General features: G+C 54.0%; 2 protein-coding genes across 4 annotated transcripts; both read right to left on the reverse strand.

The window, feature by feature from the left end:
• Nucleotides 1–1747: 1747 nt before the first annotated feature.
• On the reverse strand, nt 1748–4683 carry LOC141733801 (uncharacterized). The gene is made up of 5 exons (XM_074564704.1): nt 3965–4683; nt 3123–3257; nt 2683–2744; nt 2154–2417; nt 1748–1795 (listed from the first exon to the last, which is right to left on the reverse strand). The coding sequence occupies exons 1-5, from the start codon at nt 4656–4658 to the stop codon at nt 1748–1750; spliced, it is 1203 nt and encodes a 400-aa protein (XP_074420805.1). The 5' UTR covers nt 4659–4683.
• A 6695-nt stretch (nt 4684–11378) lies between these two features.
• Nucleotides 11379–18313, reverse strand: ETV7 (ETS variant transcription factor 7). Of its 3 annotated transcripts, XM_074564503.1 has the most exons (8): nt 18170–18313; nt 16089–16206; nt 15635–15799; nt 15240–15347; nt 14225–14416; nt 13771–13913; nt 13314–13414; nt 11379–12404 (listed from the first exon to the last, which is right to left on the reverse strand). In XM_074564503.1, the coding sequence occupies exons 1-8, from the start codon at nt 18173–18175 to the stop codon at nt 12293–12295; spliced, it is 945 nt and encodes a 314-aa protein (XP_074420604.1). In that variant the 5' UTR covers nt 18176–18313; the 3' UTR covers nt 11379–12292. The 3 variants fall into 3 exon arrangements, with proteins under 3 accessions (XP_074420604.1, XP_074420605.1, XP_074420603.1); XM_074564504.1 differs by lacking the exon at nt 15635–15799 and having other exon boundaries at nt 18170–18299; XM_074564502.1 differs by lacking the exon at nt 18170–18313 and having other exon boundaries at nt 16089–16344.
• Nucleotides 18314–18589: the final 276 nt, after the last annotated feature.

Consider the following 18589-nt stretch of genomic DNA (forward strand, 5'->3'; position numbering starts at 1 on the left):
GTTTTGCCTGGCAGGTGCATCCCACGTGCGGAGGGAAGATGATGTCCTCTGGGAAGTCAGTGAGGAGACAAAACCCTCTTCTGCTCCATGCAAATCCCAGCCCACACCCGGCGCCGCGTGAGCTCAGATGCAAAACAAGTAGGAACATCGCGTGATCCTCCTGCCAGGTCCCCACCGCATCCCTGACACCAGCTCGCCCTGCCCCGGTCACAGCCCCAGCACCGTCCCCCCACGCTCCGGGAAGGGACAGGAACGTCCTGATGACCGTAAAAAGGCGAAAGCGGTTTTGGTTTCTCCTGCAATAAGAGTCTCCCAGCTTGGTCCCCGGCCAAAAGGAAACACAGTGCTGGTGCTGCACTTGTTGCAGGCATTGTCAGGCAGGACCTAGGAGTGGGATTTGATGTTTTTCACAGTCCTAATTACCCTGGGCTAAATTAGAGGGAGCCCCTGCAAGGTGTGCCCCCTCCTTTTCAGCCCCAACGTGGTTCAACCAGTGGTTCAACCCTCTGCAGATCTATCAAACGTTTCCTTAAAGGCTTCACAATCAGGGGGCTGTTGGTCTGCGTGGGGAAGGGCTGCTGCCCTCCTAACGAGGGCTCTGCTTCCCCGTTTTGTTTTACTCGGGGGTTTTAAAAGGACTGAAAAGGTCAGATACTCCAGGAGAGGAGATGCTGGGCAGGCACAGGCTGTCACCAGTGGCCCCAGTGGACTGTCACCCCATGCATGGCACTGACCCACACCCCACTGGCTTGTTTGCCACCATCATCACCTTCAACCCACTACATCACCCCACCTCTTGCACACTGCAAGCCCCAAAACTTTGTCCCCTTCACCCCAGCCTGTCTCCGACCCTGGCAAGGGAGATGCTCCTGCTGGTGCCACCACGCCAAGCGCTGGCAAATCCCCCCCCGACCCCAAGCTGCCTTAATCCATGGTCCTACTTAGGGGTCTGGGCACAGATTAGCTGGGAACATTCCCAGCGATTAGGGTTTAATCGCTTTGACATTTCACATCTTCTTAGGCCTCGTAGGTGAGAGCCCAGCAGCTGTAAATCCCCTTGGTCCTCGAGGGAGCGACAGCGAGGGCAGCTCCTGCGCCACTCGGGAACAGGCTTTACCCGGTTCTTGGTGTCAGATCAAGCCTCTTTAGCTAATAAATCTCCTTCTGCTGGAAAGGGAATGGCTATAAATAGTAAAAAGTAGCGGGACCGTACCGCGTATCTGCTGTGAGACTCCCTTTGTGCCACTTTGCATCTGGCTTGAAAGGAGCCACCCACAGCACACGTTATTCCATGTAGAACGACTGTACACATCACCCATTAGACAAGCCTGGCTGTCATTTAGGAACCAATTTATTTGAGTTTTAGGGTTTTTTCCCTGAACCGGACACTTGGCTGACAGCAGAAGCTACAAAAATTATGTTTTACATTCACAGATACGTATAGAAAAGCAAGTAAATAAATACACATACACAAACACAAACAAACCATGAGGTTCAACACGTGCCCTTTGTAAGAGCTAAAATGCAAATGCAGGGTGAAATTCGGGCTTTGTTTGATTTACTCTTCACCCCCAGCCAGGTGGTTTTTAAGCATTTCGCGCTGCTGTGGCTCTCGCTGTGGTTTTCCTTAGATGATTTTAAATCCACAGCTCAGAAAATCACCCCACATCCAGGTCAGCAGCGGGGACTGTCCGCGCGTCAGTAAATCTGCATCCGTGGCTTCCCAGGCCCTTCGGAGCAGCCGACGTCAGTCTGGGCTCTCGCAGTTGTCTGTGCCGAACTTTTCTCTGTCCTGCTGAGATAGAAGGAAACATCCGTGAGGTCCCTTCCCAAACCGAGCTGGTGCTGATGGTCCTCTAAATGGGTTTAGGAAGAAATTCTCCCCGAGGAATTCTGTGGTTACAGCATGTTTCAGCAGTGCTGTGCACTGCAGGGCGTCTCCCGGCTGCACCTCTGCAGGCAGAGCGAGTCCTTCTCCTTGTGTGTGCAGAAGCTGCCCAAACAACACAGGGCAAGATCCAGCACCCCATCACCCCCCCAGTATAAGCCAGTATGCCTGCTACCCGCCCAGGTCTGTCCATCACCCTAAAAATACACCACTTGCCCTAACTTGCTGCTGGAAGCTCAGCCGCAGACTCTGTTCTCCTCCCTACCTGGAGAATTTTGCTGTAGGACAAGGGTGCAAACGAGTCTTCCAGGTAGCGGGTGCCGAAGCCCATGATCCTGTTCACTGCCTGGTTGCAGATGCCCGCCACCTTGGCGGTGAGGTGCACCGTGAAGGCAAACTGGATCTCTTGGGGATTAACGTCGGGTCTGCTGGCTGTCATTTCCTTGTGGACGTAGGCATCAGCCAGGTTCTTGAAGGAGCTGTAGGACATGTCTCTGAAGAACATCCGTAGCCGTGCGTCTTCCCTCACCTGGTTCGGAAATAGGTGAATAGACACGTTACAAGCGAATAACTCGGTGTGTCATCCTCGTGTCGATGCCTTCACTCCCCGCTAGGATTGCAGGGAGGGCAGACAGACAGACAACATCACACCCAGGCGGGGAATTAAAAGATACCATTTCCTTGATTTTACTCGGCGTTTCCCTGCCCCAGGGAAATCGATGCCGTTGCTCTATTGTACAGCAGTACAGAGCTTGGCCTAAATTCCCTCAACCCAACCGCAGCTCTCCTCTTACCTGCCTGTCCAGCTCATCTCCTACACTCTGGAGCAGGGCAACAATTCTCCTGATGTCTTCATCTGCAGAGAGAGATCCCGCGTTACCTCCAGCCCTTTCTTCAAGCCCCAGATGCTCTAAGGGGACAGCACTGCCTGTTTAACCCCCCCTAAAAAATTCCCCAGGCAACTTGCATCCACTTCCATCGCTCCAAACCCCATTTCAGCCTATTGCCAAGTGCCTTGTTATCCTCAGCCAGCAAAAACACCCTCCTGCCTTTGAATTTTGCTCTCCCAGATCAAGCCCTGATGCTGAAAATCTCCCCCAAAGTCTTCAAAAGCCCTTGGGTCAGGATGGAAGCAGGGTTTGGGTCCCACGCAGGCTCTGCGTGGGGACAAGTCTCATGCCCGTGTGTTTGCTATACCTGCCAGCGATGAAGCACTCGCAAGGGCAACACTCACCGGCCCCATTGGCACCAGATGGCTGTGGTGGCTCCTCACATCCACGTGCTCTGCTCCCCTGGCTCTCACTGCCCTGCACGATCAGCCCGATCTCTTCCGAGACTCGTGTGTAGTAACCATCGGGCTGCTCCACATCTGCAGGAAGAAAAACACGTATTCAAAGCGAGGGTTATTTTTTTGTTGGCCATTGATTGAAAGGGAAAAGCAGCCGCAGAGGTGACTGCATCCACGTGATGCTCGTGCCCAGCCTGGATTAGTGCATTCTGCTGGTGAACGATGGGGCTGCGCTGTCTGAACCGTAACCGAGCGGCTGTGACTTGCCCTGAATCTGCCAAAGCTTTGCAGAAATCCCCTCACCGGCTTTTCAGCAGGGGAAATGCTGGGGTGGGGACAACGGTGTCCCACAGACTCTGCCACTGTGCCACCACGGCCGGCTGCCTGCATCCTTCCCCACAGCAAATCGGAATCGGCTTAAACCCTTGAGTGGTTTAAGATTTAATCTCAGGTCTTGAATTCAGGTTTAAACTAAACCACTATGTCCCTCATTTGCCAGAGGGGGCAAAACCTGTGCCTAGATGGATGGTGCTTGGGGTAACTTGCTGCGCTCACAAGTCAGAGCAAAGACGTGCGCTCAAAGCATGGACACATTGACCCTTTCCTGGGGCAGCAGGTTGAGATCAGAATCTCCAAAACCTATACCAACCCCAGACAGCACCGGGAGGGTGATGCTTAGGGCTAGAAACCAGCACTAAACACTACTGCTTTCCCAAAGGAAGCCCAACGGAGGTCCCGTTGGCCGGAGGGTTGGGTTAGGGTCGGGTTGGGGGGGGTGGGAGTCCCACCTGGCGTGGCCGGCGCCTGGACGTGCCGCAGGGGAAGGCAGCTGGGTCGCTTGGCCCTCGCCCCAGCTGCTGCCTCTCCCCGCTCCTCCTCCGCATGCTTCTTGAAGGAGAAAACCTTCTTGAGGCTGGGTCTCTTCTTTAGGGCTCTGCCCAGCGGCGGGGACGTGCTCAATTCACCTCCGGATCTTTTAGCCCCTTCTGGTTTGGAGCTGTGAGGAGCTTTGGCATCTTTGTTCTTTGCTTTTTGCCCTGTGTTTTCTTTCTGGTCCTCAGGGCTCTTCTTGAAGAGAAAATTTATGAAACTTTTGAACCAGGTGCGTTGGGTTTTGCCCTGGGAAGAATTTTTTGTGCTTTTCCTCTTGGGCTCTGACTCCTCTTTAGGGACCTCCTCGGGAGCTTTGCTCTCATCATCCAGAGCTTCATCCAGGTCCGGCACTTTGGGTGCCTCCTCCTGGTCCTTCCTGGGGCTGAGTTTGGCACACGAGTACTTGCAGAAGTCACTTTTCGACCTTTGCAGGCCATCCGCCTTCCTCCCTCGCCTTCTGGATCCCTCCTGAGACCTCTTCTTGGCCAGCTCAGCTGAGCAGCAGCTCAGCGAGCGCCTGACGTAGATCTCCAGCACTTTCTTGGCCCCTTGCCTGTCCAGCGAGAGGATCTTGCCCGACGGCTGCCTTCCCGCATCCCACGGAGGCATCTCCGCAGCCAGAGCCCGCACGTTGCTGTGGAGGAAAACAACATTTTCAGCCTGATTTTTGCTTTCCCCAGGGTGCTGCATGGTCAGGTTGGGCACGATGGAAATCCCCCCCATTTTGGCTAACGCTGGAGCCCAAGGGTGCTTTGGGTGTCCGAGACTGTTTATGTTCCCAGTAAATGATCTACCCCTTTTATGGGTGTTATCTGAGTGCTCCTTACACAGGCTGCACACACAGGGTTTTATGATGGGCTATAGACACTGCTGATAAAGGAAGCGAAACTGCGGGAGGGGGAGATGAGCTGGGCACGTCTGAGGGGGGCGAACCTGGTTATCAGCCAGAGGGTTAGATCCTGCAAGGGTGTCATCCAGATACCGTGATCCTGCATCTTCCCATTGCAACGTATTCCCATACTACGATGAAAAACTACATGCCAGGAGCACCACCCCCGCAATGAATCGCACAACCCAGGTTTTTAGTATCTCCCCTTGAAGTATTGGCTGCTAAAAAAAAAACAAAAAAACATTCCATGGCAAGGCCGGGGGCTTCCAGCCCTCGGAGAAGCCAAGGGCAACGTGGGCTCTTGCAAATACCCTCAGTCATTGCCAATATTGGCTGAACACCGTGCAATGCTGCAGCCCCTCCACGAGCCGTCACCAGCGTAGGGCTGCGACTGGAGCGTGGAGCACTCGGTCCCTGCTTTTCCCATTGCCCTTTTCCTCTGTGTTTTCAAGCAAAATTGAACAGGAGATGCTACTATTGAAAAATCAGAGCTCTGTGCCTGTGCCTCGTGCTGACTCTACTTCTGAAACCAATTTCACCCTTCAGAAAACCAGACCCAAACCAAACTTCCTCCACCACTGAACAGCACACGGGAAGCCAACACCGAAACCCGGCACGCTCGGCTGTACACACCACCCTGGAGCCGGGCATCAGCCGCCGCTCAGTCTAGGTGAGCATCATCCCAACGCACAAGCAACCCGCCCACCCCAACTTGGCCTTTTTTTGGTCCAGAAGGCAAGTTTCCTTCATCCAAGCCAACACCAAGGCCACCCGACCACCTGATAATAAATCATTCGGTTGATAAATCACAGCAAAGCAACAACCCCCATCCTACTTCCATTGACTCCAGGACATTGGCCGCATCCTTCTTTCGGTGCTCTTTTGGTATTTACCTTTCCATCAGTATTTCTGCCCTTCTGGATATATGTCAAGACAAGGTCCTCGGCCACAGGTGCTAAGGGTTGTCAGGCTCTCCCGTGACGTGCCTTTTTTATACCCAAGGGGTGGCGACGGGCTGAGTTAAGTCCTATTTTTAGCAGCCATTCAGGTAAGAGAGCGGCCAGTGCTTCCGCCTGGGATCCCCACTATCACCTTCCTCGTGGCGGAAAACCAGCGGGCGTGAGTTTCACTGGAGGAGAAAGCAATTTCCTTATGACAAATAGCAGCAAAACAGCATAAAAATCACCTGTCACCTAGTGTAAGCACTGGCCTTTGAAACCAGCTATCTAAGCCAGGTCTTTGGCATGTGGTTTTGGTTGGTTGTTTTGAGGGTTTTTTTAATGGGTGTGATGCCATGTATGGGCTTTTCTGGGTTGTTTTTGTAAGGAGAAGTCATAACTTTGTCAGATAAATGGGTTTCAATGCAGCAAGCAGATCACCACGCTCACATTCCAGGAGCTTCCAGGAAAGTGGATATTGGGGGCTGCTGTGGGACCACAGACCCGCTGGGCACGGCGCTATCAGGCTGTTGCTTAACCCCGAGCACGGCTGGGCTGCAACGCCTTGGAAACCCACGCCGGGGTCCTTCAGACAGCCCACGCACCCACCCTAAAACATGAAACAGGACCAGCTTCATGACCCAAATCCTTTGTCCCCCCATGGCTCCCACTCAGCCTTGCCTCAGGGGCTGAGCATCTCCCAGGGCTGAACCCCCCCCATCACCCAACATCCCAACATCCGCAGCCTGCCAAACAAATCTTCAGCCTTTCTTCTTACGCCAGGGATCCAGTTGGCCCCACAGCCATCCCCTTGCACCCCCGTGCCTGTTGCACCCTCCCGCAGGCTGCTGCCTGCCATCCTCATTGCTATTTTGCCATCTGATGGCAATATTTCGCACTGCACCTTGCAGGGACGGTGCTGGATGCAGATGCATTTGCCAGGCGGCGGCTGCCGGCACACGGGCTTTGGAAAACCCTTTGGCAAGATTTCCATCTGAGCAGTGCTGCATTTTCTCCAGTTTTCAGCTGGGATGATGTTCTGCCCAGGTCCCTCCCGGCTGAAAATGGTCTTTTCCTGATAATGGTTCAGCTTGCAATTAAAACGGTCCAGGATTATTTTCCTTCTGTTTCTACAAACTTTCTGCGCTATAATTTCCTATAATTGGGAGAGATCCAGTCCATTTCCCTCCGTTTGTCCTGAGCCTACACCGATGAATCAGAGCCTGATATTGATTAGGAATTACCTGGCTTTGTTTTTCAGCTTCCCCATCTCCTTCTGATAAATAATTAAACCATCCATCAGGAGCTCCGTGCTGCTGACTAGCATGTGACCACGTCCTTTCATAAGCAGGTCGATTCCAGTGGGTGAGGAGTTTCACAATCAATTTTGTTTGTTTGTTTGTTTGTTTTCTCTGCAACATCCATATAACAAAAAACCCACATCCACTCTGGCCATGGGGTACAGTTTGGCCATCTCCAGTCCGGAGATCTTGCTACTAGAGATCATCCAAGGCTGAGTCCAAACGCCATCCCTGCTCAAGGAGGACTTCTCGTGATTATACTGGGAATCAGCATTGATTTATGGCCTCTTGCAGGCTTTTCCTCTGTGTAGGAGCATTTCTGGACACAGGGTGATGATGGGACACCCAGGTTGACCCAAATCTTGACCTGAGTTGTGATTCTGGATCCAAACCTTTATCCAAGTTCAGGTCCCTTCTGGGATTTAGGACATGATCAAACCTCATGGGAGAGAGATATATGAAAAACACATTTGTAAGAGACCCAAGACAAACCAAAAGCCCATTGCCAGAGTTGGGGAAAGAGGTCTAGATCCCAATTTGTCTGCTTTTCTTATCAATACCAATAGAGAATGAGGACGCTGGCTGGAAACCCAGTCATGCGGAGGGAGCACCCAATGTCGAGGTTGGTATCTTCAGGCCAGTGACGTTGGAGGGAAAAGCAGAACTAAAAGCACAGGGACACAGCAGCGGTAACTGGCCTAGTTATGGGAACTTGCTCCAGAAAGTGGAAAAAAACAAGGGAGAGGTATTCCTCCCACGGAGTTGTGAGGTGCGGGGGGTTTCAACAGGCTCAGAGGAAGACAGGAGTCAACACACCCAAATTTCTTGGGAACAAGACAGGCAGCCCACAGCTTGGGAGGTCGAGGTTGGACATCAGGAAAAGCCTCCTCTGCAGGAGGCCGGGACAGCATCAAATGAGTGTCCAGATGGTGGGGGATCACCATCCTTGGAGGCCTTCAAGATTTGGCTAGCCAAAGCCACAGTCAATCCAAGTGAGCTTTGGAGGCAGTTGTGTTTTAAGTGGACCACAAAGGTCCCTTCAAGCCAACACCAGCCACTTGGGCACAAAAATATCTGCAGTTTCAGATCTGAACCACGATGGGGGTGTTGAGGGCAGCCACTGCTCTGCGCACTGGCCATGGTTTGGACAGATGGCACAGCCAACACGTGGCCTTGATGGAAACGTCTCAGCCCACTTGCATGGTGCCTCTGATCCAAGAGGGTGGTGGGCACCAGCCCGGTGGCAGTGTGCTCCCCCCTTTTCCCCCTTTCGCCCCCTGCCGGCTCCTGCTCAAGCCATGACCATCAGCAGGAGTTGTTATGAGTTGCACTTGAACTATGGGGGATGGCTGGCAACACAGTCAAAACACTGTCTGGAGTGGGGACCTAGATAGAGTGTTCCTTTGTGAATACGACTATAGGTCAATTATCTTATTCTCTAAATAGCAGACAGCCCAAGAGCCCCTGGAGCTCTCCTGCACGGTAGCGGGCTACACGCTAGGATCTCCCCTTGAGTGGGGACACTTGCTTAAGGTTCTACTCCTCGAGGTTGAGAGACCCTGGCCTCTATGCAGTAAATAATTGAGTATACCCTGTCATCGAATCTCGTAAAACACTGTTGCATTCACTACTAACTTCTGCCCCTCTACTCTGCTCTGGTGAGACCCCACCTGGAGTACTGCATCCGGCTCTGGAGTCCTCACCACAAGAAGGACGTGGACCTGTTGGAGCGGGTCCAGAAGAGGTCCACAAAGATAATCAGAGGGCTGGAGCCCCTCTGCCGTGAGGACAGGCTGAGAGAGCTGGGGGGTTCAGCCTGGAGAAGAGAAGGCTCCGGGGAGACCTTCCAGCCCCTTCCAGTCCCTAAAGGGGCTCCAGGAAAGCTGGGGAGGGACTCTGGAGCAGGGAGTGTTATGATAGGACACGGGGTAATGGCCTCAAGTTGAGAGAGGGTAGATTTAGATTGGATATCAGGAAAAAATTCTCTATGATAAGGGTGGTGAGCCCCTGGCCCAGGTTGCCCAGAGAAGCTGTGGCTGCCCCATCCCTGGAGGGGTTCAAGGCCAGGCTGGATGAGGCTTGGAGCAACCTGGGCTGGTGGGAGGTGTCCCTGCCCAGGGCAGGGGGGTTGGGACTAGATGATCTTTAAGGTCCCTTCCAACCCAAACCATTCTGTGTTTCTGTGTGATTCTGTGAACTTTGTTAAATCACTGTTTTATGTTAATAAATATTTCACTATTTCTCTCTTACAAGTGAAGTTAATCACTCTGCCCGTGACGAGCCCGCAAAGCAAACCCTCTCTTCCTCCAGGGACAAGACTTTTAGCTGATTTTTAGCTGCTTCGCTCGGCAGATGAGCAGTGCGAGACAGCAGCGGCCGTGCACCGGCACTCGCTGCTGTGCACCACCATGCCCCAACCAGCGCCGGACCCAGGGCTGCCGAAGCGTGGGTGATGACCTCCAGGGAACGAAGCACCTGCAAACCCTCGGGAAAGCCCGCATGAGGCACCCACCTGCGTGGCACCGCCCCTGGACTTCAGCCATGGCAAAAGTCACCAACTGCCGGGTGCTCTCCCTCCCCACACACCCACGCCAAACACCCCGGCACAAGCGGCAGTTCCTTGGCTGTTTACCGAAAGGGCTGGGTCCCCGTTCCAGGAAAGCAGCAGGTTTCCAGCCCTCCTGCCTCAGTTTACCACAGGGAAGAGAGACACAATGACCCAGGAAGGAGAGGAGGACTTCCTGGGAGCATGGAAAGAGTTTGTCATTGCAGCTCATCCTTGCAAAGGTGCCCTTTGATTTTCACCCTCCAAGACCTCTCCGGAGCCACGGTGGCACGGCACAAGGAGGGTTGAGTGCTTTTGGCAGCTTCCCAACCAGGAGAGAAAATCCCCGTCCAAGTCCAGCGGGATCCTTAGTCATCGCTGGAAAAACAGGTGAAGGGCATCTCGCATGCTCCCTGCGAGCACGGCACAAGCACCGTGGTCACCAACTGTCACCTGCTCCAACAAAACAAACCGTGCAGGCTGGAGAAGTGATGAGGTGCTCAGGAGTCATCAGGGCTGCTTCCACAGCAAGAAAGTGGAGGGGATGTCTTGTTAGGAGAAGGTCAGGAAAAATGCACCCATGGGTGTGTATCCCAAGAGTGACACAGGGCCAGGATGGGACAGTTGCCGAGGAAGGAGGTCTGCTTTCCCACCAAGGCTGTCCCTCGGGGCTGGGCAGGACTTACACTGACTCTCTGCTGGATTTCACCTCAGGGAAGATCTGGCTTTAGTCTTCTCTGGGACAAAAATAGCCCTTTGTGGAAGGAAGGATGAGGTCTGGGTGCTTCACTGCACCTTCCTGGTATGGTGCATCCCCAGGCTGCAGCTTGGCTGGGTGCTGGGTAACCTCCAGCCCCTCTCCTAACAGAGATGTTGACCTCCCTTCCTAGCTAGGATGTCCCAAAGGCAGTGACACTATGCTCTTTTACCCCACTACAGCTTCTTGTTTCCTTCTCCTCCATCACTTGACTCAACAAGCACTTGTGTTTTGCCAACGAGCTGGTGATTTTTTCTGGAAGCGAAACTTCTCAGCCAGTGTTTCCGGAGATGTTGTACTGTTGACGTTTTGCCAACCAGCCACCACGTGTCTCACCACCGTCCTTTGCTGCGTACGGTCCACCACCATCTTCAGGCTCCAGCTAATGGGTGTAAAGTGGTTTTGGAGGAGCAACACCAGTTACAGCCAAAGGGACTGTAGTTTCAGGTTGGCAACAACCGGTTTTGGTGGAAACCTCAGTCACCGCCCCTTGCTAAAGTTTTTCACAAGACGGACATTTCCCAGACCCATTCACAGCATCGCTGCCCCAAAAGCCGATGCAGCTCTGAGACGGCACTTTGGGCTTGGGAAAGGGTCCAGAGCAAAAATACAAGGCAGCAGGAGAAGTTCTACAGTGGTTGGAATGAACTCACCTTGTCCTATCAGCCACGAAACACGACGTTGCCTCACGAGCTCTCTCTGTGCTTGTCCACGGAGCAAAAAACCACCGTGTCTTTGCGCTATGTTCACCCATCTGTGAGCAGCTCCGACTGTCGCACTCTGGTTTAGGGGCTGCCGAGCTTGGGGACAAGCTCTGTGCGCTCACAGGAACTGGTTTTAAATGAGGAAGGCTCGGATTTCCCAGTTTCAGACCTTCAACCAGCAAGAAGTGGGATTTTCAACTGTACAGAGTCACAGAATTTTATTTCCTCAATAAAAAGCAATCTGAAAATATTAGTGGATATTTTTGAATTTAAAAAAAAAAAAAACACCAACAACACAACGTACATTTTTCCTTCCAGGTCACTTACAGTGCCTGGGGTTGCAGGAATTCCTGCTTCGGGCTCCAAGCAAATACCCACGTGTCTGACGAGGAGCTTGCTCATATTCATTACTGGCTTTGTTTCTTTTCACATTATTTAGTCTGCTAATTACAAAAAGCACTACATGGAGGGAAAGGAGTTAAAACGAGACCCAGCTTAGGGCATCCGTGCAGCCCGGAGCTCCAACCAGGCCTGATCCAGGCGGATATTTCAGCACACTCCCACCCTTAATCACAGTTGCAACCCCAAAGGAGACAGTGAGATTACAGCGTAGGGCACATCTGCAGCGTAAATCCGGTCTCAAATCGGGGAAATGGCTCAGATTCAGAGCAGCGCGTTCACGCTTAGGGCCACCGCTTGCTCCTACAGCGCTTCGGGAGATGTTTGACCAGGAGCACGTGCTCCGCTGCTCTCCGCTCCGCACATCTCGCTGCAAGAACGGAGCAGTCTTTACCAGCAAGTTCAAACCTTGAAGACAAGCATCAAAATTTACAGAGCAAAAATGTCACGCTCCCTCCCCGAGCACCAAAGAGAAGCGAGCAGAAGCCCGGCCCACAGGTTTCGCCTGCGCTTTCGGGGCTGGGGGACGGTTTCTGGGTGTGTTTTGCTAATGAAGCCCCAGAGATGTCACAGCTTTGGCTCAGGGCAGGTTTTGAAATCCAGGACCAGCTCTGGGGCCTTCTGTCCAGGAGACGGAAGAGACACCAGCACTTCCCAGCAGAGCAGAAATCTGTCTGCGATGCGCTGAAACTGCCGCTTTCAAAGACTTCCTATGGTGAAACCTCCAATGGGTCTTCTTTCAAATCCTCATGGTCCTCGTTCTCCAGCTGCTCCAGTTTGCTGGATTTCTCATGGATGATCTCCCCAGGTGTCTTCAAAAATCTGCAATACGTATTTTTAAGGGCATGTCCAAGCCCAGCCCCAAACCAGGCTGTAAATGCTGCAGCCCTTGCCCTCATCAGCTGAGCTCTGGAGCTTGGCAGAGGGTATCTGCCATCCCTGGGCTCTGCTGGGGATCCCAGCTCTGGCTTTGCACCCAGGGTGCCCCAAGCCCGGGGAGACAAAGCTCGGCACTCATCGGCCCAGAGAAGGGGCTTTAAATCCAAACTAGCCCCAGGGAAGCAGCCAGCGCCGAAAACAGGAGGCTCACAACTTATTTCCACCCCTTCTTCTGTCTGGAGATGGACTTCAGACCTGGTGTCACTGGGGAACAGGAGGGAAGTTTCCAGCTCAGCTGGGCTTGGGGACAGGAGAGCGGCTGGATGCTGGCCCTGGGGCAGGCTGCTGGCCCACAGCCCTGGTGGGACCCAGAGCCGTGGTGGGACCTGGAGCCCTGGTGTCCCAGCTCCTGGCTGTCACAGGAGAGCAGCTGGACACAAACTCAGCGGGGTGCTGTGTTTGCAGGGAAGGATAAAAAGAAACAAGCCAAAATGCAACCACCGAGGTGTTGCAAAACTAAAACCAGCTCAGGCTTTTATACCTCAACACAAAGGCTGGTTCCAGCTCCGAGACACACACAGCCGCTGCGGGACACCTGGGTCACTGGGCCAGGCTGGGACCAGCCCCTGATCTCTTTTTGCAGCACCACAAACCCAGAAGACAGACCACGTCCCCAAGCTTTACCCCAACATACAGCAAAGATGCTGCAGCTGGACCAGCTCAGTCTGGACCATCGAGGAACCAGCAAGATGAAGCAGCTGCCAACATCTGGAGGCCACCAAAGCCACCACCTTCCTGTGCCCCATCCCCACTGTCCCAGGCAGCTCGTTTCTCTAATCTGCTTCATCTCACCTGAACAGCAGCTTCTGCCCTGGCTCCTTTTTGATGATGTTGAGTTTGTAGTAATGTCTGAGCGCTCGCGACATCTTTTCGTATGTCATGTTCATCCGGTTCTGGAAGAAGAAAAGAACTGGGGGGGAATCTGAGTAAAAGCAAGTGCCAACACCTGGCTTGGGGCTGTCTGCAGGAGGACCATGTGTGGGACATTCAAGGTGGGTCTTGGGCGTTGCAGGCTGTGGTGTGGGTCTCTAACCCAGACATGCTTCTGGGTCCACAGCTGTCATGGTTGGCTTTCCAGAGGATGAGAAAGCCTTCCTCTTTAATCACCCGGAGGTTGGCACCTCTCAGTAGCTCTGTGCCCACTCCGTCTCACCCTTTCCAGTCCCTGTGCCACCAGCTCTGGGGAACACATCATGAAGGCGACATGCAGAAGCCCAGGAATGACGAATTTGTTCTCAACTGCAATTACCTTGTGGTTCCCCCAGAGCTGGGCAAGTCCGTTTGGGTTAACGACCCGGAAGACCTTGGCTTCCTTGTCTTCCCATTTGATGTAAGGCTCATAGCGGCTGTCGGAGAGGAGCTGGTACACGTAATCCCACAGCAACCTGCAGTCTGAGCGTTAGTGGAGAATAAATGGTCACAGAGCTCCCACTAAGGCACCTATGCTCCAGTAAGGGTCAATCAGCAACAGGACTGCACGCGTTAGCGCTGATAATAAATGTAAGAAGAGCCCAGAGCTCACGCACAGCACGTCCACCGCTAAATCTCAAAACACCAGCAGGAACTACAGTTTTTCAGGTAGGGAAACTGAGGCAGGGAAGCACCCACTGATGCATGGAATAAATGGAAGGGAGACGGATGGGCAGACAGGACAAAGCACAATCTCCTTTCCCCAAGGAACCCGGCTATAAATTCAGATTTACCTGCAATTTTCCCATCCACCGGGGCTGACAGGGTCATCGGAAAAGAGCAGATGGCCTCTGCCCTGCCGCTGCCCTCCCAGCTGTGATGGGAGAGGTTCAGCGGCTCCGGGTAGCTGCAGGACACAGGCTGTTCCGCACAACCCAGGCGGGAGGAAACAGCAACTGGGGCAGCCTCAGCTCTACAGTCTGTGCCTGGGAAGAGGAAAAAAAACAACTCTATAGTGCACTATGGCAGGTCCCAGGAGACCCAAAGCCCTGAAACACATGGGGAGGGACAGCCCAGGTTGGCTGTCAGCCCAGAACCCGCCCAGCCAGAGGAGGCAGGTGCTGAGGAGAGCCCAGGATCTTCCTAAGGCAGGAGCAGCAGAAGGGTCAGAGGAGATGCCAAGTAAGGTGAGGGTCAGATACAGAAACGCTGGAACAGGAGAAGGCAGCAGAGTACAGGCACTCCCTTGTAAACCATTGTGGAAGCTTAAGATGTTCATCACCCTACACCTGAGCCAGCAGAAGAGCCCAGGAAAGCAGTCCCAGAGCCACCACACTGCAAAGCCAGACCTAAGCCCGCCAAGGCCTCACCTGGGACCTCTTCCCACCCCATCCATTGGCCCAGAAGCTCTATTTAAACTCAGCTCTGGCCTCTCAGCCCTTTCCCACCAGTGCTGCAGGAGGACTGCTCTCCAGCCATGGTCATGCCTCTGCCTGGCTATTAACCCCCCCATCCAGATCTCAACTCACAAATAGACTTCCTAGTGTAGCCCATGGCCCTGCTTGGTCACCGTGGACACACCTGGTGATCCCTAGACCTGATTCTGACCAGACCTGCTTCATCACTACAAGCTTTCTTGATGCCCTGGACTTTGTTGGACCTGGCAGCCATCTTCAGGACCATCCTGCTTGCCTTGCTGAGGTACTGTGGGATGGGTTCAGCTGGCTGAGCTTCAAGCCCTGGATGTGTGCGGCCCAGCGTAGCTGAGGGCAGGACAGCTTGATGGAGAGCTGCCATTCTCCATCATACCTTCCTCTGTGCTCCTGGCCTCCCTGAAGGGTGAGCTCAGCAGAGGGCTGCACACGAGAGCTCTTCTTTGAGTCTTAATGTACTGAAGTATTTCATACAAAACATCACCTGCAGGGAAGGAAAGTCTGCTGAGATGATTCTGTGTTATAGTGGAGACTCTCAGTTGATGTTGTTGCTTACATTTCTGGGCTACACAGCAAGAGGTTACTCCCCATCCCAAAGCATGTGCAGTCCAGGTGGACTAAAGGAAGGAAGAGGGTTGTCCCTGTTTCCAGCACCCAACTGGCCAGGTAGGGCTGAAGCCTGGTCTGCTGGGACCCATCCAGCCCCACTGAGCAGGGCACAGCTTGTGCCGTACTTGGATGGTCCTCAAACACCCTTGCACTCGGTCTAACCTGAGCTGGGAGCTCGGTATCTGAAGTCATCCTTGGTGAGGATGCACAGGGCTTTGCCGTTCATTTCAAACTTGCTTTCGTCCGTTTGCCGAAGGGAATACTCTTTCTCAGCCCATCTTAGCCAGTGGATCACGTCGTCCTTGCTCCACAGCGAGGGCTGGATTCCTGAAACCAGGGGCAGCCTCTGAAACAACTGTCTCCATCTTCAAAACTGCGGAGGGGCAGGGGGGGATACTGGTCTTCTCCATCACCAAAGTTTCCCTCTATATTAAGTACTCACAGGTCAAAACCCCAGAGAGAGAAAATGGACCCCGACGACTGGTCCGTCTTGTGCCCCTCGACAGCAGGGAACGGTCCCTGGGTGGGACACCACAGCTGTACCCACCACGTCCCACTCTGTGGGAGCTCCTTTTTTTTTTTTTAAGCAGCGTTGACTTGCTCAACATCTACTCACTCAGCCTGCCGGGAAGCGTGAAGATCTCCCCCTCGCTGATGGGAGTGTGCCTGGCCTGGGACGGGGCCGGTAACGAAGCTGCGACAACGGGGCTGGAAGAGCTGACTGCCACTTTACCCTGGGGAAAAGAGGTCAAACACATCAGTGGGGGAAAATTCCCAACTCCAGACCTGCCTTTGCTTTGGAGATGCCCCCACCGCAGTGGACACTGCTCAGATAGTTTCTAACTGGTTTCTCGGAGCAGCGTCTGCAGCTCTTCCACACTGGCTCTGGATCCTTTACCAGCTCCAGGATGAACCTCTGGTTGCCCAAGACAGTGTTAGTGGCCAGATCCTCCTCTCTTTATCCAGTTCTTTTCTTTAGCGGAGGTACCTGCCCTCATCCAGGCTCTAGATGAGGGTTATCCATCCCCACCACCCCATGGCCACAGGGAAGCAGAAGATGGAGCCAAGACTGGCAGAGCCCGCAGTGCCCGTGCTGGCTCTCGCTTCCTGCAGGGTCCTCAGATGCTCGTTGGACATCCAGGGGTTTAGGACAGCACTTCAGTTCTTCAGAGTTGTGAAAATACAGACAAAATTAGATTTTGTCTTAGAAAACTCTGTATGAAGGGATATCTCTAACTTTTCCCCTAGGGATCATTTGGGCATTGGTGGAAATGGCCATCCCCGGGTCCAGAGAGATGTCCACTCGTCTTGCTCTCCTGCCAGTAAGTCCCAGCTCTTCAAGAATTATCCTCCCTCTCAGTTGCTCATTAAGGACCCCCTCCAGCCCCACCGAACGGGTGAGATGGTCAGTGCCGGGAGGAGAGGCAGCCCCAGCACCTCGGCTGGCCTTGGGGCGGGGGGGGGGGGGGGTCAGCATCACCCCTGCTCTGGTCCCGGGCTCTCGACCAGAGCTCCCGCGCCAGATCCTGCTGTCAGCCCCATCTCGATCTTGAAACATTACTGGCAGCCAAGCGGGTAATGTTTCCCCTTAAAAATCTATTAAGGCGAATGCCAGCAATTTCTCAGCTTCGTTCTCTGGAAAATTAACAATTTTGCCTACAAATAGTATTTTCCGAAGCGCTTGCCACCTCCGGGCGCTTTGATACACCCTCAGGCAGACTTTCAGGGGTGGTTTGAGGATGGGGGGGGGGTGGGGGTGTCAAGGAGCCGAGAGCCCTGAAAATCAGGGGGTGAAGAAAAATCACAAGTGTGCAGGTGGTGGTTGGGCACATCTTAAATGCAAAGCTGGTGTCCCCAAAACCGGGAGCAGGGGAGATGGGAGCAAAACGCTCCGTCCCCCCTCCCAGAAAAACACTTCCCTGCGATGTGGGTAAGTTCTAGCGGGAGAAAGGGGGCATTTTGGTGATGGGCGAGGGGTTTTCTTCAGCCGGATGAGTGCTAATTTTGCTGCGGGTGGGGTAACGACTGCTGGCTCTCTGGGGGTTGGTGGCTTCAGCAGAACGAGGGGCCGTGTAATAGCGTGTGAGGGAAAGCAGAGAAACTCCAGTACAAACTCTGCGCGGGCTTGGTGGGCAAGGCGAACTCTTTCAGACTCGCTCTAAGCGATAAGCTACGGGAAAAATAAAAGTGAAAGAAATTAGCAGTGGATTTTGCCTAGAACTCCTCCAAAAGGTGTTTTGGTTTTCTCCCCTGGGCGTGACTCCCTTACAACGAGATTTAGATTAAAAGCAGACCAAATGTTTGATATTTTTCTTGCTTCTGCAGATTTCTAGGGCATGAGGCGCATTCTTAATTTGTATTACTTTGTACCAATTTTGTGTTCTTGCTTTTTTTTTTTTCCCTTCTTAGCTGCTTTCCCACCGTTCCGAGACGGCGCTTCCTTGCTTCACGGGGAAATATTGTCCTTGGAGGGTTCGAGTGGGAAAGCGAGAAAAGGGGGGTAAAAAGGGACCCCCCCAGACGTGCAGGAGCAGCTTTCGGCTCAGTCCCAAATGGGGGGGACGGAGCCCCCCAGTCCGCTCCCGGCTCCGTGAGGCGGATGGAGGGGTCACACACACACACACACACCCCCCGGGTCATTAACTTCCAGCCGCTAATTGAGAGCGGGGGGGACGGGACCGGGCGGGCGGCTCTTACCTGCATCCCCGGTGGCGGCGGGCGACCGCTCCCCGCAGCGGTGCTCGGCGCTGCCCCCGGCCCGCTGAGACCCGCGGCTCGGCGCTGCCCCGGGGCGGGCGGGTCCCGGCGCTGAGGAGCGATCCTTCCGAGAAACGAAATCGAAACGAACCGGAGCCCCGGGAGGCAGGAAAGCGGAGGGGGGCAGTGCCCGGGAACGTGTTGTTCCCTTCCCCTCCCGGTGCCGTAGCCCCGCGTCCCCTCCCGCACGGCCGCCGCCTCCGCCTCGGGGGGCCCGCCCGCTGCTGGGATCGGGACGGCGCCGGTAGCCGCAGCCGGCCCGGGGGTCCCGGTGTCCCTGGGGGTCCTGTTCTCAGACGCGCTGCCGGAGGACGGAGGGATCCCGGGATACGCCGGGATGGGCAGTTGGAATATTTGCTT

The sequence above is a fragment of the Larus michahellis genome, chromosome 21 (genome assembly GCF_964199755.1).
Source record: "Larus michahellis chromosome 21, bLarMic1.1, whole genome shotgun sequence".
Classification (NCBI taxonomy): Eukaryota; Metazoa; Chordata; class Aves; order Charadriiformes; family Laridae; genus Larus; species Larus michahellis.